The sequence below is a fragment of the Protopterus annectens genome, chromosome 4.part1 (assembly GCF_019279795.1).
Source record: "Protopterus annectens isolate FY-2018-M chromosome 4.part1, PAN1.0, whole genome shotgun sequence".
Classification (NCBI taxonomy): Eukaryota; Metazoa; Chordata; order Ceratodontiformes; family Protopteridae; genus Protopterus; species Protopterus annectens.
The window spans coordinates 983824539-983851822 of record NC_056734.1 but is presented as its reverse complement, the minus strand read 5'-3'; the positions used below and the strand labels follow the sequence as shown (position 1 = coordinate 983851822).

Sequence of the window (27284 nt, the reverse complement as noted above, 5' to 3'; positions counted from 1 at the left end):
AATCAAGTTCCAGTCCCTACCCATAAATAATCCATTTTGAAAGCTGATTATTTCTCCCAAAATTTTCTTAAGCTCTATAAAAGTTTTTTGGTGGAACATAAATAATGCTAGTGTAATTCCCCCTCCCTTCCCAGTTACCACAAATCTAGCATTATTATCCTTTTTTTTTCTTCTCTTCTGTCTCTATGGGAGTTGTGTAGCAGTCAGTATTATTATTCCCATTTTTTCTTTCCTTGATAATACTTCCGAATGTCCGTCCCTAAATCATGTCTTGTCAAATTCACATGTTCATTTATATCCAAATATGTCTCCTGCAGCATTATTTGATTATATTTGTTAATATAATTGAAAACTCTCTGCTTTTATTTTATGTAAGACAATTCACATTCCATGATAATATGGACAGAGTAGCCATTATGAAAGAAAGTTATCACACATTCCAAAGCACTGTCATATATAATAAGTGGGAGTATTTCCAGTTTTTGGCTTACATGCATTCAGCAATATGGGGCAATCTGATCTTTTATGCATATAGTTATTATCTCTGTTTGAACCCATGTCACATTCTTCAAAACTTTTTGCTTAAACAAAAACCTTCAAAAAAAAAACTAAATACATATTAAGAACCACCCATCACTATCCCCTTTTAACTTAGAACACATACACCATGCACATGAATTCTTCCTCTTCATACAAGAGCAAGTATCCCGATTTGATGGCTGCACCCAGAGACATTTCTTAATCTAAAATTATGGTTAACCATACAAAAGTGCATATAACAACCTGTGTTCCCAGTTATACTCATTGCTTTTTGTTCTTTTCTTATCCTTGTTCCCCTACCAGATGTGAAAAACAGCTTGTATACTTTCAGTAACTATTAACTTTTTTTACGTATGAAAAAGTGCTCTTGCTACCATTATGTAGACTGAATTCTGCACTGTTCTCTTAGAAGCATTATAAAGTTTTAAGTCTGCTGGGGAGGCTACTACTTATTATTCACTTCTTACTGCATGCCAATGTACTATACCTTTAAATGTTACATTTCTGTCAGCAAAGAAGGCATAGAATTCTCAAGATTAATTGATCATACGTGCAGACACCTTGTCTCCAAATAAACACAGTCAACAATGAGAGAAAAACAAGACCACTTTATAAATGCATGAAAGTATCTCTGCAAATTTTGCTCAGATGAACAGACTTGCCCTGGACAGTGACCTGTACCTGCAGATTTCCTGACTTCTACTGAGACCAATTGCTATTGAAAAAAAAATGTAACATATTTTTTCAAATGGAATAATCTTTATCATTTCCATGCCTTTCATTATGTTTTCTTATTTTTCAAGTCTAACTGCTCAAAAATTGTCTATAGCTCAAACCAGAGATATTGATCTAAGCATCCACCCCTATAGAAACAAGGAACATCATTATCTTAATTTTACGTATATACAGTAAAATCCCTGTTATCTGGGACATAAGCAACTGGCATTTGATTGACTCTTATGTTGACATACGAGCCAATCAGAAATCCCAAAACTGAGCCACTTCTACTCAATGTGGAACAGTTCTGCATTGAGTAGAAGTGGCCCCACTTTACCATTTTTGATTGGCTCATATGCCGGCATACAGGCCAATCAAAATTCTGTTTCACATTAAACAGAAGAGGTGCTCTGCTTTGTGATTTTTTTATTGCCTTATATGCCGTTATACTAGCCAATCAAAAATTGCAAAGCACATCTCAAGCAACAGGAACATACACTTAACTGGCATCTACCAATCCCCACAGGTGCTGGTTAAGTGAGACTTTACTGTAATATGAACAATACACCCTACCCCCACCCCAGTTGCAGCAACAGATCGGACCACTATAACTTGCTCCTCTTCAGAGTTTCCTGTCTTATTAATATTTCAATCATGTATAAGTAAAATTACTTGCTTGCTTTAATATCTTTAACATATATAACAATCACTAAGACCCCACCTTTACATTTAAGATATCCCTAACTGCACACCATACAAACTTGCTTTACAATATAAATATAACATGGTTTACATCATGATTTTTGCTATTAATTTCTTAATAGGAACACAAATTATTTAACTTCCCTTTGATGTACCATCTAAACATTAATGGTATAAAGTAGGGTGTATGCTTTACAGTCCATTCACAAACTTAAATTTAGCACAGTTCCAGTCTTTCTCAACCACTTTTTCTTGCAAAGCCATATTTCACGTGTCTGTTCTATTTACAAGGGGATTGGTGCTTTATAGTCTCCATTTTATACATTAATTTCAGTGTTGCTGGCCTTCTTCCTAATCATTTCCATCTTCCAATACCATTCTCTCGTACTCCTGATTCTTTTAGTCAGCTCCTGTGTTTTTCTTTCCTGTCTGTTAAACATTGTCCTTTGGAACCATGGAAAAGGTTTCATTGGTTTCATAGATTGATAGATATTTATTAGGCTAATGACCTAGGAGTCTTTCTAAGCCTAACCAAGTTTTGCTAAAAGAATATTGATGACCTGTATCCATACAGGACATTAAGGACCAGGCATTTATATGCTACCTCTGTCCATAAGGGACATGGATACCAGACCTGGTGTAAATTTCCTTTTCCCCATCCACAGGTCTAAGTTGCAGTTAAATTGGATAATAGATAAGCTCAACTTTACATAGACTGTGGGCTTTGTCAGAAAAATTAAAAACAAAGATTTCTTCTGCTTGCTGACTCACTCTTTGTTGGATAAACATTATTTTCTCTTTAACCTGTCCTGCATAGAAGAATGTTTTTGATCCCCCAGAAATGAAGACAGCTGGATACAGTGGCTGGAATCTGGGGTAAATGTGCTTCTTTTCTGCTTGATGTACAGTTGATAATCATTTCTCACAAATCCTCCATGTCTCCAATTTTTTTTAATGCTTTTCCTGTATTCCACATTTTTTAAAGAAGTTGGGTATGATTACATTTTTACTAGTATAGGTTGTGGTTGTTTTCTTATGGCCAGGTTTAGAGCATGCATATCGTGTATGTACTCTTTCAGTTAAATTCTCTCCATTTGCATATCTATACTTGGGTAAAAATTAATACGGTCTATTCTTTTAGTTTCTCATATATAGCAGAAAATCGCAGGGTTTCTGTGTTCATTGTCTTATAACGCTACTATTTTATGAAACAGCTCTTCTTAATAAGCCTCATGCTCAGCAAGCCTCTTCATTTCAGCCTATGAGTTTTTGCAGTTTTATCCTTTCATCTGAATAGCTAGTTAAAGCTTATTTTGTTTTTATTTCCAGCCTTTTGTTATTTTTAGTCAGTGTATGATATTAGTGTTGCATTTATTTTGTACATCTGTGAGTGTATTTGATTTACTTATTTTTCTAAATTACTGGAAGCCATCTCCTGTACCAAAGATGAAACTTTAACTGCTTTTTCTTGAAAACATATTTCCAGCCTGAATTTTCTTTTCTGGTTAATTTTCCTTTCCGACTATACATTCCCTGTTCCTCTAGGTCCTCGGAGTGGTTTGCGGGAGCCAACAAATCATTCTACGCTACTCTCTTCTACTTTTTAGGTTACAAGGCTCAAGCTTCACCTCTTCCTGACCACCACCTGTCTGCACAGAGTGGCACCACTATAATCTGGAAAGGGAATGCACTCTTCACTGTCATTGCCAGCATTGATTTTATGTACAAGACTCAAGCTTCACTTGTTTCCTGACCACCACCTGCCTGCACAGAGTAACACCACCATAACCTGGAAAGGGACTGCACTCTTCACTGTAACTGTCAGCATTGATTTTATATATGTTTAACTTGAAAACAATAAGCGTTTTCACTAACTACTGTATTTAAGGCTGCCTGCACTCCACCAAGACCCTCTCCCCACCACTCCTTTCCCTCCTTTAAGTCTTGCCATTACTCTCCCATTTATACCACAGCTTATTCTGTCCAAATAGTGCTCTTCCTTAATCTGTTACCCGTGCAAACCTTAACCTTTTCTTTTCTTTCTTTTTCAAAGCTCATTCCTCTGCAGCTTCTCTCCCCCACCCCTTTCTCTCTCGACACACTACTTGCACCTGGGTCTTCTTTGTGCTACACTCTGCCTTTGCCTTCTAAGAGATTTTGTTGCAAAAGACGTCTCTGGTCCAACCTACTCTGTCTGCTCTCGCTATGTTCAGGCTCATTCCCACCCACCCCCATGTCAATTACCTTTATAGCTAATCATCTTAACTCTACCCCCCCTTCAGTCACATGTCCTCCGATTCCCTCCCAGTCAGGTACTCCCTTCTCAAATTCTCCACCTCCTCCCCTTACCCTACAGCTTACTCTTCACACTTTCACATTCTAGTCCCGTCCCCCTCTCTAGCAAACCACTCCTCAGTACTTCCCTCTCAATTTCACTATAACCCCCCTCGTATATTCCTTTCCTTTTAATAATGTTCCTCCCTCTCTTTTCATCCATTCTTCTTCTACTACTATCCCACTTAACCTCCTACCACACCCAACTATACCTACATCCCAACACTCCCACCACCCCGTCTGCTTAATCAGTACCCACTGCCACTAATTTTCTCCCATTTCACCCTCACTCTTCTCCAGCACAAACCTCACCCTCCCCAAAATCACTTTGTCTCCAAAATTCCACTCTCACTACAAACTCAAATGAAATTCCTCTTAAGCCACCCCTTCACATCTACCCACACCCATCCACTTGACATTCAACTATCAGGTGACATTCACACTAACCCCAGCCCTTACCATAACTTTTATAGTCTTAAAGATTGTATTTAAATGCTCCACCATAACCCAAACCCCAGTCCCAAACATCTTCATTTTACTCAGTAAACATCCATAACATTCTTAACAAGATTACTGAATTCCACTCCTGGATAGCCCATTACACCCCCAGCATAGTTGCCGTCTATGAAACCTGGCTCAAACCTCATAACTTCAACATTGAATTTCTCCCTCCTGTCTACAACATTCTACGTCTTGATAGAAATTACAAAAAAGGTTGTGGAGTTGCCATTATGTACTCAAACCTCCTAACCATATCCCCCCACTAACCCTCCTCCCTCCTTTCTCCCAGCTAAACATATTGTAGACAACTGCGAACTTAACAACCATAAAACTCTAATCATGGACACTGTCTACATTCCCCCTGGAGACAACATACCCTTATTAGAACATATTCCCCAGTGGATGTCTGACAGTATACCTAATGAAACAGTTATACTGGGCGACGTCAACATAAATTGGCTCCCCGATGTCTCCAGCTCCCCGTCTTCCAACATAAACCTCTATGGCTACACACAGCTTATCTCTTCCCATACCTTCCTTCACAAACCCACTAATACTAGCTCTATCCTTGACTGGATTCTTGTCTCCACACTTAACCGCTGTCATCAACCTGATGCCACTCATCACTCCCCTATATGTGTCCAAAGATTCTCCCCTCACCTCACTAGACCACATAAACTTAATTACAAGCTAACTAACTTTAACTATGGTACTCTCAATAATTCTCTCTCTTCTATAGACTGGTCCTTACTCTCATCCTTACATCTAGATGGCACTGTCCTCCAGTTCAACTCTATCTTCCTAAACACTTTGAACTCCCTTGCCTCTCCCAGAACTGTCAGAGTCAAATCACATTGCTACCCCTGGCTCACCAACTGTACTTGCTCCCTTATCCAACACAGAGATTCAGCCTGGAAACTCTGGGTAAAGACCAAATCACCCACACACTATGAAAAATACAGAGAACTCTGAAATCTTAGCAAAAAAGACTCATAAAAAGAATTTCTGTCGTTCACCCCAAATAACCGAACCCAGACACCCTTAAAAATTCTGGAATAATATCAACCAAATTCTCCACCCAGGGAATCCTTCTACACCTAACCCCTGCCCTAATAACCACCCCAAGAAACTGCATCCATTTTCAATTCATACTTCATAGATCCCATCAGCAAACTTACTCAAAACTCCAACCCAACCAACCCCACACCTGCCACCACCCCCTACTACAAAATGGCCCTTTCTCATTAACTCCTGTTCCAACCAGCTATATTAAAAAAAACAACTTCTCAAACTTAAGCCATGCTCCTCATCTGCCGACAACCTGCCACTTTCCTTCCTAAAGCTACCCGGTAGCTCTATTGCATGTCCTGTCACCATCCTCATGAACTGCTCAGTCAGTGAATCCATCATTCCTACTCTTTGGAAAAAATTCTTCACCTTACCCATCCACAAAGGAAATAATTCTGTTGAGCTCTCTTAACTACCGGCCTATTGCCATATTCTCTCCCCTCTCCAAAATTCTCGAGCACTGTATTCACAAGCAAATCTCAGCTTATCTTACACAAAATAACTTAATCACCCCTACCAACACAGCTTCCTCTCGCATCACAGCACCACTACTACCCTATTATCCTTTACTAACTCCGTCTCTCTAGCCAGAGACAATGATAAACTAGCGCCTTGTCTGTTTTTAGATCTCTCAAAAGCCTTTGACACGTTCTCACCCCATCCTTTCCTCCAAACCCTCTGAACTCAGCCTCTCTTCAGCAACTCTCTCATGGTTTTTCTCAGCTATCTCGCCTACAGACAGCAATCTGTTAAATAGCTCTCTGCTCATCCCCTGTTTCTCCCCATCAAAATGGGTGTGCCACAGGGCTCAATTCTGGGCCCCCTCCTCTTTAATATCTTCACTAACCAACTATTCACATCCACCCTTGTACAGTAGCCAGACGACTCTACTATAATTTCCATTGCTAATAATACTGCAACCTCCTAACTCTAACAGAAACTTCATTTAACATCATTGAAACCTGGCTTACTAACAACAAACTCATACTTAACCCTAAGAAGGCAAAACTTCTACTCTTCCTCCCAAAATCCCTTAGTCATCTTAAAACTTCCTTTACCATCTCCTCCCTTCACAACACTGCCATCAAACCTAAATCCCACACTAAGCTCCTCAGAGCAATAATAGACAATCAGCTTAAATTCAACCTTCATGTTCTTAACTGTATCAAAAAAAAACTTCAAACGCTTGGTCTACTCTATCGTAACAAAAGATCTGAAGTTGTTGTCTTCATTTGGTCTTCAACCTGTGGGTTACTGGATCTGTCACGGATCCGACTTGGCCGCATATCTAGCATCTGATCTGAGCTCCAAGCTCCTCCCCTACCCATAATGCCGCAGTCTCCTTCCTCCCTTCAGATCTTGTTTGCCACTCTTCATGTCCGCATCACAATCCGTGCTCTAGGCTACAGTTTTAGGGTAAGTGACTTTTTTTCTACCTTTTCGACTTCTTTTCTTAAACCTTTCTATTTTCTATCTCCCCCTCATGCTCTGCATTGGTTTAAAAAAAAACTCTTTTCTATCCACGTGTGTGTGGTCTCTGAGTGTGTATTGGGCCTTTTCAGTTGGGAGTATGGCTGAAACCCCCAAACCAGTCTTCTGAAAATGCACTGTGTGTGGCCACAAGCTGTCTCCACCTGATGGGTGCTGAATGTCTTGGGGCTGCCCACTTGGAGACCTCCTGTTCCACTTGTGCTGGGTTTACTCCCTGGGCACTGATGGACAGGAGGAATAAGTTAATTTTGAAGGGTCTTCTTCCCCCCTCCTACCATTGGGGCTCAAGCCTCTTTTGCCCCGGCTTCTACTTCTATCTCTGCCCCAGCATCTGGGAATCAACCTCCCGCCAAGAGGTCCGAGGATGGAGACAAATCCTCTAAGTCCAAAGGCGGGGCCAGGAAGTGATGCACGGATCATTCGTCCTCAGTGGGCCTGCCAGCAAAAGTAAGGTCAGCTCCAAGGATGGAGTGCCTGGCTCCATTCCCCTCATTTCTCCCTGGAACCGGAGAAACTTCAGACCCGGTCGCCAGCACAGGCTTTCCCTCACCACTGCTGTAAGCTGGTGTTGATGGCCACCTCTTCCTGCTCCACCCGCAGTCTTACCGAAGTGGTGATGGATAGGATGATGTGGAAGTTTAACCGTACTCAGATACAGATGGGAGTCTTGCCTGCCCCCTCCGGAGTGGGGAGCATGTAGTCTGCATTCATCCCCATAACTCCTCCGATCTGACCTCCATTTTCAGAGCCCTTCGATCCAAGGACACTCAGCAACAAGGTGTTGGCTCCGATGGTACCTTGTACCTCAATGCCGGCCATGGCCTTGAGCAGGTCAGATCCAACTAGCCATAGCCTTGGTGCCGGATCCAAGGGATGGTGTCGGCTCCAAGTTTTTTGGTCCGTTCCCCTTCAGCCTTCGCGGTGGATAGGGTCCTCTCGAACCCATCGAGACCCTTGATGATCTTGTCTTCTGAGGTGGACCCAGCCAGCCTGCCTTCTCATGGACAGCGTGCCACCTCTTTGCACCAGGATGCTGCCAGTTGGGAGCACCGAGATGTTGGCAAGTCCTCCCCAGAATCCCCCACTGAAGAGGTTTCTCGTAAACTTACATGCAAAAGGAGACACTTGGACTCTCCACTGGAGTCCCTCACAGAAGACACTGATTTGGAGGAAGGGGAGGGTTCTCCCTGGTCAGCCCCCCCCTGAAGAAGTCTCCTTTAGAGACATCATGGAAATCCTACACCAGCATGGGGGGGGGGGGTCTGCCCAAAAACCTAACCCAGATGAATTGATGTTCCTGGAGGAATTTGGCGCAGGACCTTCTACTTCCTAGGTGTCCCCTCCCGCAAATCCTTTGGATCTTATTACATCTTATGTGTGGAAGGAATCGGACACAGTGGAGCCCATTCCCAAACACCCAGACAAAATTTTGAGTGCCCCTACAGACAGGACCTATTGGACCAAGGGATCCCCGGTTGATGCCATGGTGGTGGCAGCTGCCACTAAGAAGGAGCTCGCTCAGGAGAGCTCTACGGTCCATCCTCCTGACCGAGAGTCTAGGACGATGGACCATTTTGGGAAGCAGGTGTATACTTCAGAGATGTTTTCTGTGTGTGCGCTAAATTATTGGGCACACGTGATTAGGCTGCTGCGAAATCTAGTCAAGGAGATCGTTGAGTCTACCCCTGAGTCCATGTCAGCCAAGGACAAGAAAGTGTTGTCCTCTCGAATGGCCACCCTAACATCTGTCGCTAACACCTCTGTGCGTCTCCTCTCCCATGCAACTGAGGGCGCTAAAGCTGCCGGTACGGGCATTGCCATCAGGCACCATGCCTGGCTTCGACTCTGTTCATTTTTGGAACCCTTTAAGGCATCTTTTACGAATGCCCCATAGTATAGTTCCACCCTTTTTGGGAAGTCGGTACGTGACACCTTAGTTCAGAGTGAGAAGGACGGGAAGACTCTATCTGCCATTGGGCTCTGCTTTTCAGCCCCTCAATGAACCTTCTCCAGGAGTCAGCGAGGGGCCAAGAAGATGTGGCTCCAGAAATCTCAGAGCTATTTTCAGGACACTCAGGACTCACCTTCCCTCAGTGGCAGAGGAGGATTTGATAGACATGCCCTAGAGGCAGAGGGGGTCCAAGAAATCATGGGTCTTGAGAGCCTTTCTCGGAGAGACCTGCACAGCAGCCCTGAAGGCTTACTTCATTGCTCATCTCTGGAGGCAGTTGGGGCTCGCCTCTCACTACACCCAGTGGCCTGGGAGTCCATCATGGAAGATCGTTGGGTGTTGCAGATTATATCCAGAGGTTATTCAGTCCCCTTTCTCAAGCCACCTACACCACCCAGAAACTTCCTGGATGCTACACTGGAAATTGCAAAGCTGCTTGAAAAGTGAGTCAGCCAACACGTCTTTCCAGACCAGTCTGGATTAGGCATTTATTCCAGGATCTTTTTGGTGACAAAGAAGACGGGGGACTTGAAACCCATTCAGGATCTCTCCATCTTGAACCTGTTAGTGGCCAAGATGAAATTCCGGATAGTCACTCTGCAGTCTATCCTGCCATTCCTGCAGGAGAACGATTGGATGTAATCAAGTTGATGCATATGACCACATCAAAATGGACAGGCGCTCTCAGAGGTTTCTCAGCTTCTGGCTGGGAGCCAGTCATTATCAGTTCAGAGTGCTCCCCTTTGGTCTCACCACAGCCCCCAGGGTATTCACCAAAGTGATGGCAGTGATAGCAGCTCACCTGAGACTCCAGGGTATGCAGGTTTTCCCCTACCTGAACATTTGGCTCCTTACTGCCCCTTCCAGGCATCAGCTCTGCCAAGCGAGGGATTCCTTTCTTCTCTTAGCCCAGAGGTTGGGCATTACCATCAATGTCAGCAAGTCGTTACTGGCCCCGGTTCAAATATTTGATTTCACTGGAGACACGATTCAAACCAAAGTCTTTCTTACCTTGGAGAGAATACAGTCTCTGAAGCTCCATGTCCTTTGTATTCTTTAAGCTCATTCACCAACAGCCGAAATTGTATTAGGGGCACTGGGGTCCCTGGTGGCCACGATCAGTCTTTTACCCATGGCAGTGGACTCTCGTGGTTCAGTGGTCCATATTAGATCTCTCGTTGTCACACCCCATTCGAGTCTCGGGTGTGCAGAGACTCCCTTCTGTGCTGGATTCCTTCTCCAGATGTTGTTCGGGGTTGCTTTATTCTTCCACCTTTCGTTTTGGCCACGGTGACCACGGACACCTCCTCGCTAGGGTGGGGGGGCACTGCTCAGGAAGGACAGTCCAAGGCACGTGGTCCTCCTACAAGACCAGATTGCATATCCACATCCTGGAGATAAGGGCAATGCTTCTAGCATTACAGGCTCTCCTTGCCCATTGTCACCCCAGGGATGATTGCTGTCCAGAAGGACAGTATGTCTGTGGTCTGGTATGTTAACAAACAGGGGTCAGCAGGTCTTATCCCCTATGTCGCGAAGTCATGAGAGTGTGGGAGTGAGCAGTCTCCACCAGCTGTTTTCTGGTGGCAACGCACGTTCCGGAGAGGTACAAAATTCTGGTGGACAGGCTCAGCAGGTTTATTCTGATGCCTTACGAATAGCCTCTGAATCCTTCAGTAGCAAAACAGATCTTTCTCAAGTGGGGTCAGCCTTGCTGCATTCTCTTCACCTCTCCTTCCAACATGAAATGCAGTGAGTTTTTTGATCTGAAGCCTCCACCGGGGGAAGCCCCCAGAGATGCTCTGATTCATGCTTGACCCCCAGGCCTTCTGTATGCTTATTCTCCTCTTCACTTAATACCAAAGTTCCTTAAGAAAGCTTGCAGGCTGGGGAGCATAGTTATCCTCATTGCCCCATTCTGGTCTCGCCAAGTCTGGTACCCCTCTCTGTGGTCTCACCTGCTGCCTCCACCATGGACATTAGATCCAGTTCCAGATCTTATTTCTCATCCTTCAGGGATTCCCCATCCAGACCTGGACAGTCTGAAGCTCACCTCTTGGCTGCTCCAGTTCCCTTGATAGTCAGGACTCCCATCATAGCTTCACCTGTCAAAGGGATCCTGGTGGCAACTCTTAAGTCTTCCACCAGAAGGGTGTACTCCAGCAAATGGAGAGGTTTTTTGATCTGGGCTTCGCAGCATGCCCTAGATCCTTTCTCTGCCCCAGTTTCTACAGTTTTATACTTTTTGGCAGGGATCTTTCAGCAAGGTGCCAGTTCTTCTATGGTCAAGGTCCAATTAGCAGCAATTTCTAATTTTCATGTAGGTGATAACATGGCTTCTTTAGCATCTTCTAATCTTTGCAAAGCCTTCTTAAAAGGCACCTTTCTTTTTTAGCCCCTGGTGAAGGATTCTATGGCCCCGTGGGATCTTATGTTAGTTCTGCAAGCTCTAGTTTCATCCCCCTTTGAGCCTGCAGCCTCTGTTGACCTGCAATTTTTGTCCTGGAAGATGGGCTTCTTGGTTGTTATTACTTCTGCCAGGAGGGTTTCGGAGCTTCAAGCTTTGTTTGTCAAGCCTCCTTATATGATTTTTCATAAGGATAGCGTACCTTTTGTACTAATCCATCCATTCTTCCTAAGGTACCTTCTGAGTCCTATATTAATCAGGTGATTAATCTCCTGGCCTTTTTTTTCCAAATTTCCAAAATTAGGGAGAATACAAATTGCATTTGTTGGATGTGCAAAGACAGTTACGTTTTTACCTGCGCAGGACTAAATCCTTTCGTAAGTCTGACCAACTCTTCATTTCCTACTCTAAACCCTTTTTGGGGAACCAGTATCGAAGGTCACCATTGCCCATTGGATTTACCAATGTATTACATTGGCATATTCTGCTAAGGGTTTATCCTTATCAGGTCATGTGAAGGCACATTCCACTAGATCTATGGCGACTTCAGCGGCCTTTTGGTCCAGAGTTTCTTTAGATGATATCTGCTCCTCGGCCACTTGGGCTTCATCACATACCTTCATCTTGCATTATAAGTTGGACATGATATCCAGGAACAGGGCATCCTTCGGCTCTGCCGTGCTCTGGAATATCCTTCCATGAGGGCCTGCCATGTGTTTAATAGCCGTGGACTCTGTCCCACAGGTTGAAGACCAAATGAAGGCAACAACTTCAGATAAAGAAGTTATGTATTCACCATAACGTTCCATCTGAGTTGTTGCTCTTCATTTGTATTCAGCTGTTCCCTTCATCCTTCCCTCTGCCTTGGATAGATAATGTGGCGGTCTGGCAAGTAGAGGGTGCCTCTTATTTTCCTTTCTTGCTTATAGAGAAATTTAGCATAGGACAAGGTGTTGGGTTGGGTTGGGTGTGGATGCTAGGTTAGGTAGGAAACTCTATCTGCAGGCAGGAAGGAGACAGGGACATTATGGGTAGGGGAGGAGCTTGGAGCTCAGATCAGAAGATGGCTATGCGGCTGTGTCGGATCTGATAACCCACAGGTTGAAGACAAATGAAGAGCAACAACTCAGATGGAACGTTATGGTGAGTACATCACTTATTTGTTTCTCACACCCAGCTCTAGGATCTCTATCTATCCCAAGCATAACTTCTCCCCAACCTCTTCTACAGCTCTCAAATACTAATCAACTTACAGTCCTCGCTAATCTCCAGACTCAAAACTACCTACAACAAAATTCCTAGATTTGCTGCTAATCAGCCTTCCAAATCACATCACTGCCATGCTCTCCAGCTGCTCAGCTGGCTTGAATTTCCTAACCAGCTCATATTTCCACAACTTCTTACCATCCATTCTATCTTGAACAATCCCTCTTTCTGCCCTAGCATCTCTTCCCTAGTCTCCCACTATAAGCCTGCTCAACCACACAGAAGTGCAAACTGCAAATTGGGAGCAATCATCGAGTCCCTCAATGATGTTAATATACTGCAGGCAGATGATTGGTGCCAAAGCCACAGATTAAACTCAATGCCATAAACCCAAAAAATCTCCTGGACAGAATCTCTACAGTTAACGTCTTACTCTCTTGCATGGAACAAGCTTCCCATGTCTCTTAGAAATATCACCCACTTTACTAAATTCAGGAAAACAGAAGTTACCTGTACAGCAGCTGGACCTGTCATTGTAATTACCCCACATGAACCCTCCCTCTCTTCATTGCTATCATCACCTTTCCTGTCCTCACTATAGCTAAACTTTCTCGCGAACTGTTTTGTATGATTTACTCTTCCTTTTGAAGTCATCCTTGTGTATTTTTCAGCTAGTGCTCAGTTCACTACCTAATCACTAAACTTTCATTCACATTGAATGGTTCTGTTGCTGATTATCTTTGCTCTACTGTTATTACATATTACTTGAATGCTTTTGTATATTTCTTTGTATTCTTGCTCATTCTAGAGCTGTTCTTGATGTGTTTTAATGTGGAGCTCAACTTGTACTGTGGAGCAGTGGATTCAAATGGGTCATTTTATATCTTATATTTATAAAAACATCTAATAATGACATGAATCTTGCAGATGAAATGGAGTAGCCCTCTAAGTCAACAAATGGGTGTTATAATCTCCCCTTGATTACTGTCCAAATTGTTCACTGTAAATGTACAGATACACTGTGCATCTCAAAGCACTATACATAACATTATCATAATCAATTGCATAAACAGTAAGAAAGATACATTTTTAAATAGTTTTTGGACACTGTGGTGCAGACCACCAGTTACCACTGGTACCTCTCCTCGATCCTGGATGCCAGGGGATCACTCTTAACTGCTCCAGACCTAATTTGAAAAGCTTCCATTTCTCGAGAGGAGATTGAGCATCATACCTGTGGTAGTGTGGATTTTTACATATAAGCCTACTCATTTCACAAACCATAATACCTGGCATGCAGTGACACAAGGCTAGACCATTTGGTGGTGCAAGGTCTGGAATTGTATAAGCATGGGTTTTGTACACTGGTATTACCACTGTGTTTACCATCCCTGCTCATGATTCTCTTCCTTCTTCCAGGATAGGCAAACCATTAAAACACCATTGCCTTCCCTATCCGACCTACCCAGAAGTACAAGGCTTGCTAGTCAAATCCAGGTTGCCTGGGTCAGAGTCAGGGATCCCTCACTCTGTGCCACAGAATAAATAATAAACAAAAAACAGAAAGAACATTTCATCAAGTAATTATGTACTACTGCTTTGAGGCACAAAGTGGATCTGTACAATTAGAGTGAACTCTAGACAACTATGTTATTATAGATTAGTGTTGCAGTATTTACAATGTGTACTCCAAGTTGTGATGCAGATTACTACAGGGAAAGAAGATTGCTCTCTTGAGAGAAAGGAGAAAAGTGCTACAGAGAAAAGGAAGGAAGACGAGTGGGAAGGAGTTGAAGAGAAGGATTGAAAGGGGAAATCAAGGTGTAAAGAGAGGTATAAAATGGGATGTAAGTGCGATAGTCAATGGGAGAAGAAAAGAGAACAAAAAGGAAATGTGAACTGTGAGAGTGTTGCATGTTCCAACAGGAGGTGGATTCAGTTTGTTCACCAGCTTAAGTTATTAGGTAATGCTTATGTAGCCTGACTGTAATGGAATAGCAGGCTACTACAAAAGTGCCTATAGAATGATAATCTATTTACTGTGTATGTATATGAGTGAGACATTCTTATGTATTTATGTAGTGAGGCACCCTATCTTGAAGCAGCATATGATTGATGGTCTTGTAACGTGAATTCCCATTGGTGGCATGGTATTCAGTCTCCCTTATTTTACATCCTTTTACTTCCTAGTTCATAGTGTCTGTAGGTGAATACTAGCCTTGAAATTCTTAGTTTACTGCTCTCCTAACCTGTAATGCCATAGCATGGGTTAACATACTTTAATACAACATTAAAATATTTTTATATCTTATTGTTTTAGCATTTGAAGTAAACACCTCCACGACATTGTCTCCATTCCTCCGGGCAGAGCACCATGTTACTGAAACCACAGAACCGCAGTCTGTTCGATCTCCTGATCGGATGCCAGAAAAGAGCAGGTAGGTTTAAGATTCTTGCATGTTCACCTAAACATATTTTCTGTACAGCTGAAAGATTTTCTTATTTATCTTTATTTAGAATTTTTCACTTTAGAAAATCTTTTATTTAAGCAAAGTACATTATTTGTAGTACAATACCTGGGGAGACTGATGTTGTATTTAGAAACATTACATTAATTACCGCGTTTTGTGGATTTTTGAACTGCTTTCAGTAATGTTGGAAGATTCTTGCCTTCTTCCAAGCTGATCATTGCGTGTGTGTGTGTGTGTGTGTGTGTGTATATATATATATATATATATATATATATATATATTTCCATTATTAGCATTAACATTTAAGCAAGAGCTGCTTTTGAGATTTGCAGCTTTGTTTAGCATTTCAAGGCATTGTATTGCATACTGTTTTCATTCTTGGCAGTGATCTCAAACTGCCACACTGCTTGTTTCACCCTGCATTGAATGTGCATCTGTGATGATGACTTTATACTCCTGAGGCATGTTTGCCTAGTATGTGTGATATCCACTCTGTATTTTCCATTGTTAAATCAATAATTACACAACATTTCCTCAGCCCTCCATTCCAGGTGGGGCTGGTAAGTAGCCTATAATGTGTTCCCCAAAGAGTTTGCACCCAAAATGCACCTCTTTCTGCTTATAGATGAGAAGTGCAAACTCTGGCTGTCATTAGGAAGAGCAGAAATGCAGACCTGCCATCAGCATTACTTGGTCTTGCAGTGAATCTTACTGATGGACCTGTCTTCCCCCACTTTACTGTCATTTGTGTTATTTTCTCAGGTGATGCCACTGACCAGAATAGTACAAGAAATTTCTTTGTTTCTTGTCTTCAGGACTTTACTGTCATCTGTTCTCTTAACTTATGCTGCATTTTAGTGGGTGTTTTTGTGTCACTGGTATTATGTCCAACTTGACTTGCTGACTCTAAAACAAGCACAAGCAACCCCAGTCTACGTGCTGAAGAACAGACTTCAGCATATATTGCAGGACATTCCAAAAGAAAATAAGTTGACCGTTCTGTCATTAGATGCAGAAAAAGAGCTTAACAGGGTGAGGTGGAAATATCTATTTGATCTGTTGGGAAGATGGGAGTTTACAAAAAGCTGGGTTAATATGCTTTAAACAACTTATGAATGATCAAAAGTAAAAATTTAAGTATCTACACAGAAATAAGCATAAACATGGTGAACAAGGCAGGGGTGTCCATTGTCCCTTCTCCTATTTGCACTATATTTGGAGCCCTTGGCAAAAAGGAGACAGAATTTCCCCCTATGAGGGTATGGATGGCAGGAGGGCAGAATACATTTACAATGTATGCAGATAATAAATTGCTTACTTTAGAAAGCTTAGTGGAAGATATTTAAAGAGTATGGATAATGATGAGAACCCTTGGCAGACAATTGGGGTATATGGTGAATCAAGAGAAAATGCAAACATTGGCTGTAAACATGAATATACACAGACTACAGGAAGCAATAGGACAAGGAATATGGAAGACACAAGTGAAATACCTGGGAATTTACTTAAAGGATACAGTGGGTGGTTCAACAAAAACCGCATATGGGAAAGTATATAAAGTAAAAAGTCAGTTGGAGGAATGCAGGGGAATAAGTGTAGACTTTTATGAGAGTATACATATTTTGCACTTATCAGAGTCATTATATACATGGCAAGAATTCTGGGTAATTCCAAAGGGGACATTCTTGAAGAAGATAATGTTTTTGATGGATTGTATTCTGGATGGAAAGAAGCCTAGCATGGTGTAGGAATATTTTACCTGGTTGAAAACAGGTTTGGGGCTACATATGTGAACATGTACCTGATGGGGTGTTGGCTCTAATAATAAGGTTAATAGATGTTCAATATTAGGCAGAGTGAAAATGTATGATTCAGGAAATTAATGAAGGGCTGTGTGGAGAGAGGATTTGGTGGAGGTGCTTTTATTGTTCAGGGGGTGGACTGAATGCACACGTTATATAAGTTGCAAAATTTGATTAATGTGATGTGGCAGTCAAGTTGAGTGGATGGAGGAAGCAGCTACTCCCCATGGGAGTATAAGGAAGGACAAAGACCAAGCCTGATGTTATGGAGGAGAAAACATGGGATAGTGAAATACTGGCATCAGGTGGTGTTGGTAGGGGACAGGCTGAAATGCTGGAATGAAATGAAGGAAACAATTAACTTTAATCAAGAAACATGAGTGGGAGTATCAAGGAGTGTTGATAAGTGGGAGAAGTTGATTGGAGAGAAGAATGAGAGAGGGATGTCAACCACAGATGTTACAGGAGATCAGTATTGGGAGGTTAGAGGGAGGGATGTGGAAAGGGATGCTATCAAATGGATGCAGGCTGTTGAGGGGCTATACAGGTGTTAGATAATCAAAGAATGAAAGAAGTCTGGGAAAAAGAAAAGAGCTAATAACTGAAGGAGGATGGCACAAGATAATACAGCTATCAAGGTTAGTCACAAAGGCTAGAAAATTTAGGATTTTTGCATGGCAGTTCCTACATAAATATTTTTATATACCAGTTAGGCTGGCAAGAATGTTCTCTGGGGTAAACAAAAATGTTGGAGGTGCAATACAGAGGAAAAGGGAACTTGAATAGACATAAGTTAAATACCTTTAAGGAACATGTGCAGGCTCTGCTAGGTGAGATACTTGAAGGGAAGATAAGGTTGGACAAAATGACGTTCTTATGGAAGGAAACATACCTGAAGACAAAAAGAACTTTGTAGGAGTGATAATGGCATTGGAAAAGAAAACAGTTATGAAGTGTTGGAAATCACCCCCCCAAAAAAAAATAAAATAAATAAAATAAAAGGATAAGAGTGACTCCATTGCCTTAATGCCTTGGCTAGCAATTAAGGAAATGTATGTGCTGTCAGGCACGGAGATGGCCTAGAATGAAGCAGGGCCTTTGGAACAGAGGGAAGGAAGAAATGGAAATGTAAGCAGTAGAGTTAGTGAGTAGATGAAAAGGTGATATATTGAAAAGAAAACAGGGAATGATTATCGCATAGAGAGAAGTCATAACAGGGATGGGGAAGGGGCTGTGGAATGAGAAAAGAGGAACACTAAGGATAATTGTAGAGAAGAGAGATAGCCTAGCATGGAACCTGTCCAGAGAATATAATAATTATTGTAAGTAATTATGGGAGGATGTTTGAATAAGTTAGAACTATTCTGTAGGTTATAAAACTAAATGAATCTAATTGTTAAATGCAATAGCAGATGGAGGGGAGTGAGAGCTCTGTGATACTTATTTAGTAAAAATTGTCATGATAAAATGGTTCTACTTCAAAACGTAGAAAACTCATAACATGTAATATCAAAACAGCGAGGCCATACGACTGAAAATTCAAAACATCTAAAACTCAAAATATCGAATCTCACAACATCGAAAACTACAAAGCAAATATAAATAACACCCCTCCACCTATAACACCACCAAATGAAAAAAACACACTTTTTACTATGTTTCTGCAGGGGGGTAAGCCCAGCTGCACCCCCAAATTGGGGGCTCTGCCACACCATACCCCCTGTAAATTCAATATACCAACTCTGAGATTGCACTACAGTGGGAAAAAGTTAATTTTCTAACCTCACTGTATCATGATTAAAGAATGTACGGATAATGTCTAAATCACTTACCTGTATGTCCTAAAAACACATACAGTGTGGCATAATAAGCACTATATACAGATTAATAGAATAAACCATAACATTAACAGTGGCTATAAAAAGCGTGTACACCCCTGTTAAAATGCCAGGTTTTTGAGATGTAAAAAAAATAAGACCACAGTAAATCATTTCAAAACTTTTCCCACCTTTAATGTGACCTATAATCCTTACAATTCAATTGAAAAACAAATCTTAGGGGAAAAATATAAAAAATAAAAAACATACAATAAGCTGGTTGCATAAGTGTGCACACCCTTAAACTATTACTTTGTTGAAGCACCTTTTGATTTAATTACAGCATTCAGTCTTTTTGGGTACACACCTGCCATCAGTTAAAGAGACTCTGATTAACCACAAATAAAATTCAGCTGTCCTAGTAGGATTTTTCTGACATTTTACTCAGTTGCCTGCTACAGCAAAAGCCATGGTTTGCAGAGAGCTTACAAAGCGTGAAAGGGATCTCATTGTTGAAAGGTATCAGTCAGGAGGAGGATACAAAAAAATTTCCACGGCATTGGATATACCATGGAACAGTGAAGACAGTCATCAAAAAGTGGAGAAAATATGGGACAACAGTGACGTTGTAAAGAACTGGATGTCCCTCCAAAAGTAATGAAAAGACAAAATGAATACTGGTCAGGGAGGTTACCAAGAGACCTACAGCCACACTGAAAGAGCTGCAGGAATTTCTGGCAAGTACTGATTATGTACTTCATGTGACAACAGTCTCCTGTATTCTGCATATGTCTGGACTATGGGATAGGGTTGCAAGATGGAAGCCTTCTCTTATACAGAAAAACATCCAGCCCTGGCTAAAATTTGCAAAACAATACATCAAATCTCCCAAAAGCATGTGGGAAAATGTGTCATGGTCTGATGAGACCAAGGTTGAACTTTTTGGCCACAATTCCAAAAGGTGCATTTGGTGCAAAAACAACACTTCACATCACCAAAAGAACACCATCTCCACGGTGAAGCATGGTGGTGGCAGTATCATGCTTTGGGGTTGCTTTTTTCCAGATGGAAATGCAGCTTTCGTCAAGGTGGAGGGAATTATAAACAGTTCCAAATACCAGTCACTTTTGGCCCAAAACCTTCAGGCGTCTGCTAGAAAGCTGAAGATGAAGAGGAATTTCACCTTTCAGCACGACAATTACCCCAAGCATACATCCAAATCAACAAAAGAATGGCTTCACCAGAAGAAAAGTAAAGTTTTGGAATGGCCCAGCCAGAGCCCAGACCTAAATCCAATAGGAAATCTGTGGAGGTGACCTGAAGAGGGCTATGCGCAAGAGATGCCCTCACAATCTGACAGATTTGGAGTGCTTTTTCAAGGAAGAGTGGGCAAATATTGCCAAGTCAAGATGTGCCATGCTGATAGACTCCTACCCAAGAAGACTAAATGCTGTAATTAATTCAAAAGGTGCTTCAACAATGTATTACTTTAAGGGTGTGCACATTTATGCAACCAGCTTATTGTACATTCTTTATTTTTTTATATTTTTCCCCCTAACACATTTGTTTGTTTTTCAGTATGAATTGTAGAGGTTATAGGTCACATTAAAGGTGGGAAAAGTTTTGAAATGATTTATTGTGGACTCATTTTTTTATATGACAAAAACCTGGCATTTTAACAGGGGTGCGCACATGTTTTATATCCACTGTACATGTTTGATGATGCACTACTCAATTTTATACATTTTCAATGTTGTGAAATTCGGTGTTATGAGTTTTAGATGTTTTTGAATGTTTGATCTTATGGTCTTACTGTTTTGAAATTAGATGTTATGAGTTTTTAACGTTTTGAAGTGAAACCGATAAAATAGGTACATTAAGCTGAGAGAATGAATAACACAAAGCATATACTCTCTCCATTATTCAGTATGCACAACTGTCCAGTATGTCATTTCCATTATTTAAACTACAGAGACAAAGATCAAACTGGTTTGTGCAGTCATAATATATAAAGCCAGTCTCAAACATATAAATCCACTTTTAATGAGGAGGATTGAATACATCAGTGCTGTCATATAGTCCTTCCTTGAACCTCTGCTAACTCAAATACCAGACATTTGACTCTCTTTCTTAGCTGCTTTCCATATCCTGTGATCAACAACCTAATAATTAACTGCACTATTAAAAAGTGTCACAAAAGTGTAATAATTTTTATTGAAATAAGATGTCCAGTGACAGAACAAGTACACAAAAGCCAATAGCTGAAATTCTCAAGATGTATAGATCACTTTTTTAAAATGTTTCATTGCTGTACTTGAAATGAATACCTCTCAGCTTTCAATCTCAAGCAAATTATATGATATGGTAACAGTAACAGCAGAAACATCTTGATACATATCTTAAAAACACAGCATTTACCTCAAAACCGTAGATTTTACATTCATCTTCACATTGTTTTATTAGTGCCAAATCTAATTCTCAAATCTAAGACACTGTTCCAGCCATATTAGAGTTCTTTGAACATATTTAATTGACCATTCCGTTTAGTCCACTAAATCCCTCTGTGTAGACTAAGCGGAAACATCTGGTATGTTCCAACTGAACCATTATTTATAAAATGCCTGCAATAGATCATATCCTTGTAGGGAGAAAACAAATTGTAAAACACAATGTGAATAAACCAAGAACACAACAAGTCCAGCAAGTCAGGACCCGAAAACCAGCAGAAAAATAAATCCAAAGAGTGGTAGCAGTAGCCAAGTCCGGTCTGTATATATATAATGATGCGACTTGCAGTGCTGCTATATTTGACCTTGATAAAGCCCGGTAATATTCGGGCGAAAGCGCTTGGTGTATTTGCTGTTTTCAATAAAGTTTGCGGAGAAAAAAAATGTATTGAAACCTATTGTAATTCAGTCAAATTTGTTTAGCATAATTCCTATCCAGCTTGGTGGTTTTTGCAGAAATGCACACTAATCCTACAAATTCAAGGATTTTATATCCTCTCATATTATTCACCCCCTCCCCCCCCGGTAGGCTGAATTTTAAACTGGAATATTCATTAGCATCACCTCCCCCAGGTTTTAGTCCATTTTCCATTGGGCTGGTTTGTTGCATCAACTGCTGCTACCTCTCTCAATTCTGAGCCACACTCTTTATCTTCAACAATTATGCTCTGCTGTCACAGGATCTGATGTCAATTTTCATTCTGTCCTCAACTTGTGGGTTTGGTTTTGATCCTCGAAACTGACTCAGCCACTACCATAGCTTGTGGTAACCAAAAAACTCTCAAACTTATCGTTTACCCACGATACAACTATCTGGGTTACCTCAGATCTATTTTGCCACTTTTCGTGTTAGACACGGTACCAATTGTTCTTGAACAGATTGTTTGCCACTTTTCGTGTCAGACGTGGTACCAATTGCTCTTGAACAGATAAGTGATTCCTTTAATATATTTTCAACTCTAACTTTCAGTACTTCTATATCTTCTATTTTTCTCTGTAGTTTATAAAATCCCTTACCCTTTTTGCATTTCTTGTATGTCAGTACTCTAAATACTATTGTTTTTATTACTTCACTGTATTCTAAATATTATTGCTGATATTTTCCTCCTACACTTTGTGTAGTGTCTTTATTGTGATTGTTGATATATTTCTGTACTTTTCGCTCCTAACACAAAAAAACAAAAAACTGTACTGTATTTTCCTCAGTTTTTTTGTGTCTGTGGGGGGGAGGGGGATGTGGCAGAAAAGAAAAATGCAACGGCAGGATTTAAACATTGTCATTAATGTGGCCATAAAATACCCTTTTCTAACATGCGCTCTTTATGTTTTTATTGTTTGGGCTCCCTTCATCTTCAGGAAGATTGCTCTATTTGTCACTTTTTTTAGCCATAGAGCTCTTGTCGAGAGGAAAAATAAATTAATCTTGAATGGCCTGCTTCTGTCTTCTTTCAGTGAGGCGTTATCTGGAGCCACTTCTTCTAAAATAAAATCAAGAAGCAAATCTGATTTTTCTCGACTGTCATCATCTTCTTCATCTTCCAAAGTTTCTGAGAAGATGAAGAAAAGAAGTTTGTTGTTGCTGACATCTCCACTGGCTCTGATTTAAAAAAAAAAAAAAAAAAAATCTAAAACATCTGTTCCATCTTCCCCTTTGGAACGGAGAGGAACCAAGTCACAAACTTTGTTTCCAACTGTTTCAGCGAAACCAAGAATTAATGCAAGTCAACTATCGGAACTGACTAGCTCTTCAGTTCCCAAAATTGCAGGTCAAGAACAAGCTTTGGTGCAGAGATGTCAGATCTGACATCACAGATACAGGATTCAACAACATTTTTTCTTCCAAGTGCAAGTTACTCACCCTCCATTGATCCCTTTCCTGACAGACTTCGTCACCATTCTTGAGTGACCTAAATCACCTTCTGTGATGCCAGCTCATTCCTCTAAAGGTCTAACTGAAGATGATGTGGAGAGACTAATGAGAAAAATCCTTTGGGCGAAGGTGTGACAGGATCCACCTCAGTTCCTACCCGACTGGTTAAGGTTTCCATTCTTCAGCTACTCCCTCTTTACTTCACTTAAAGGCTTAGAGACTATGGTTCCAAGCTGCCCAGTGTTGTCTGCGTCAGACCCAAAGATATCATTATCTTCGGAACTGACTATTGCTCTGAGCTCTTTGTTTCAGTCAGAATCAGAGACCTCTCAGGGACATATCTGTCTTAGGTCTGAGGGGCTAGAGTCAACTCCTATATTTTCAAAGACTTCTCTGCATGTCAGGTCTTCGGCACAGATCAGCTTGGCTTTGGCTACTGCTTTGAGAGAGAGTTTTCGGAGCAGGAAGTGACCTTGGTTCCCAGACCTAACCTTTTGGATCCAGAGTCCTTTCCTTCTCTGGGTGGATCAGCTTTCGATGCTATGGAGAGAGCTATGACTGTAGCAGTCAGTCAGTTGGCTCCTTCCTACTTGGAACACACATCCCTGTCACACTTACATTCAGAGTCTCAATGGTTGCCTCCACAAGGACACCAAAACGGGAATGTTGTTGTCTTCTGATACTTCCCCAGATCATCCCACTGAGGAAGTCCCTAAGAAGAAGAAGTGCAAAAGGAAGCACTTGGATTCCCAGGAGGGATGTATCACAGAAGACAAGGACTTTGATTGAGGGTGAAGGATCCCAAAGACCACCTCCTGTTGATGACTCTTTTGGAGACATCCTAGAAATCTTAAAATAGCGAGGTGATTGGAAGTCCAGTAATACTTGTCTGAGGAGTCGGTGTACCTGCAGGCTTTTGGTACCCATCCATCTACCTCCTGTGTAACTCTGCTGTCTGATGAGCTTATTGAGTTGATCTCTCAATGGGCATGGAAGGCCCCCAACCCCATTGAACCCATTCCCTGGAGACCTGACAAAATTATCTCTGCCCTGAGGAGAAGCCATTCTGGTCAAAAGGTTTGCCTTTTGATGCTATGGTTGTAGCAGCAGCAAATAAAAAAGAAGCAGCTGAGGAAAGTTCCTCTGTCCATCCATCCAACAAGGAGTCTCAGTCGATGGATAGGTTTAGGAAACAAGTTTATGCTTCAACTAACTTTGCATTACAGTCTTCAAATTTTTTGGCACATTTTACCAGATTGCAGAGAGATCTGATTAAGGAACTTTCACATACCTATTCAGGATCAGTTTCTGAAGAGGTTCAGGAGTCTGTTGCCTCTCATTTGGCTATCCTGCAGTCTATATCCAACTTGTCCATGAGGCTCATTTTTCATGCAAGCAAAGGGACGACAAGAGTAGCAAGTTCAGGCCCTGCCATCAGGAGACATGCCTGGATGCGCTTATGTGAATTTATAGAGCCCTTTAAGTCTTCATCAATGCTCCCTTTAATGGCATGTTCTTGTTTGGCCCTGAAGTTAGAGACTTTGTCCAGGTGTGAGAAAGGTGAAAGGATCCTGTCTGCCGTGGGCATACATTTTTCCACTCATCAACGATCCTTTTCAACGAATCAGAGAAGTAGTGGAAAGATGTGGTTCAAGAAGTCCTAAGGGTCTTTTCAACAGATACATGGAAGTGGTTCTCCCAGGGACAGAGGTGGTAACTTTAAAGAGTACATCCTTGCCACAGAAAAGGCCTGGAAAACCAAGGGTACAGAGATTATTTCTTTGGTTAAACCCTTTCAGTGCTCCTGAAAAGAGGCCTGATCGTCTTCCTCTGGAGGCAGGTGAAGGTCTACTATCCCTGCAGTAGAGAACCTGGCTAGAAATAACATCAGATACCTGGGTGCAGAGGATCATTTCCAGAAGTTATATTATACCATTTTCCCTCCCACCCCCCCATTTACAAAAGAATCCCTGATGTCCCCCCCTGATCAGAGGGAACATCCAATACTACAAATTCAAGAACTGCTAGAAAAAGAGTTATCCAAGAAGTCCCACAAGAACAGAGAAAATCTGGAACTTAGTCAAGATTCTTTTTAGTGTCAAAAAAGACATGGTACTGGAGACCAATTTTTTTCAGTGTTTTGAACAACTCATTTTGACAAAGTTTCAGATGTTCACGGTTCAGTCCATTCTTCCATTTTTGGAACAGGATGGCTGGATGTGCTCAGTAGACCTTCAGGATGTGTACTACCGTATAAATATGGAAAGGTGATCCAGAAGGTTTCGCCATTTCTGGCTTGGAGCCAGTCACTATCAATTCAGAGTTCTACCGTTTGGTCTCAGCACAGCCCCCAGGGTGTTCACCAGGTGTATGGCAGCAGTACTGGCTCACTTGAGACTGCTGGGATTCTGGGTGTTTCTGTACTTAGACGACTGTCTCATTACTGCTTTGACCAGGCATCAGTTGTTAAAGGCATGAGAGCAGGTTCTCCAGAGATGTTCCTATCTGGGGATAACCATAAACTATGAAAAATCTCACCTTGAACTAACTCAGACCTTAGAGCTCATAGGAGCTGTCCTGAACACAAAGACAGCAATAGCCTCTCTCTGCCCACTGAGACTACAAAAAATCATATCACAAGTCACGAAGATAATCAACAGCAAAAAAAGCATCTGTATGCTTGATTCTGCTGGCCCTGGGATCCATGGCAGCAGCTATAACTCTAGTTCCTTAGTCAGATTTTGCATGAGTATTTTACAATGGCTGCTTGTGACACAATGGCCAATACTATAGCAACTAATGTCAATTCTGATTACAGTCACCAACATTTGCAAGAGAGAGCTCAAATGGTGGATTCAAGTGGATCAAATTCTACAAGGCCATCCTTTCACCCCCTCTCAACCCAAGGCCACAGTGACCACAGACCCTTCCCAGATAGGGTGGGGGGACATTATCTGGGGAACACTGTCCAAGTCAGTTGTTTCCCCATAGAGGCCAACTTGCATATCAGTGTCTTACAGATGAGAGCAGGGCTTTTAGGTTTGCAGACCTTCTGGGGTGCTCTCCCATCAGGGACAATTGCGATTCAAATGGACATGTCAGTAGTTTGGTACATCAGCAAGCAAGGAGGAACCACGTCATATCCCTTGTGTCGAGAAGCTCTCAGTGTGTGGCAGTGGGCAATCTCATCCAACCGCTTTCTCATAGCAGCGCATTCTGGGGAAGTCCAATGTGATAGATTGAGCAGATGCATATTCCTGTTTTATATGTGGTCCCTCAATCCAAAGTGTCGGAGAGAATATTCCATCAATGGGGCCAGTCTTGCTGCAGTCTTTTCACTTCTCCCCTAAGCAACAAGTGCAGCAACTACTTTGCCCTAATCCACCCCCTCGGGGGGGAATCACCAAGGGATGCGCATCTCTACAACTGGCCCTCTGGTCTTCTTTATGCCTTTCCTCCGATTCCTGTAATTTCAAAGTTGCTACAGAAAGCAATCAGACTGAAGAGCAAAGTAATCCTCATTGTACATTATTGGCCTCAACAGCTTTGGTTCTCCTTCCTTTGACCTCATCTAATTCACCAACCTTTGATTCTGGACCCAGTTCCAGATCTCTTGTCCCAACCGACAGGCATAATCCACCTGGACATCTTGAACCTGAAGCTGACAGCTTGATCTCTCCAATTCCATTAATAGCCAGACAATCTGTGCTTTCTTCCACGATCTGACACATACTTTCTGCCTCTCAGAAACCATCCACGTGTAAACATTACATCAGTAAATGGAAAAGGTTTGTGTTTTGGGCATGTCAAAATAATGTTGACCCTTTTTCAGCACCTATTCATAAGATTCTTGAATTTTTAGCCTCACTATTCAATGAAGGGGCTTCATCTTCTACTATT

At 41.7% G+C, this 27284-nt stretch overlaps 1 protein-coding gene across 1 annotated transcript in view; it reads left to right on the top strand.

Annotated features, from left to right (window-relative positions):
• ARMC9 (armadillo repeat containing 9) overlaps nucleotides 1-27284 on the top strand; it is a 3277521-nt gene that overhangs the window by 3038465 nt on the left and 211772 nt on the right. Inside the window, 1 exon segment of the mRNA XM_044070688.1 lies at nucleotides 15238-15355. Within this exon segment, the coding sequence (XP_043926623.1) occupies nucleotides 15238-15355 (118 nt within the window).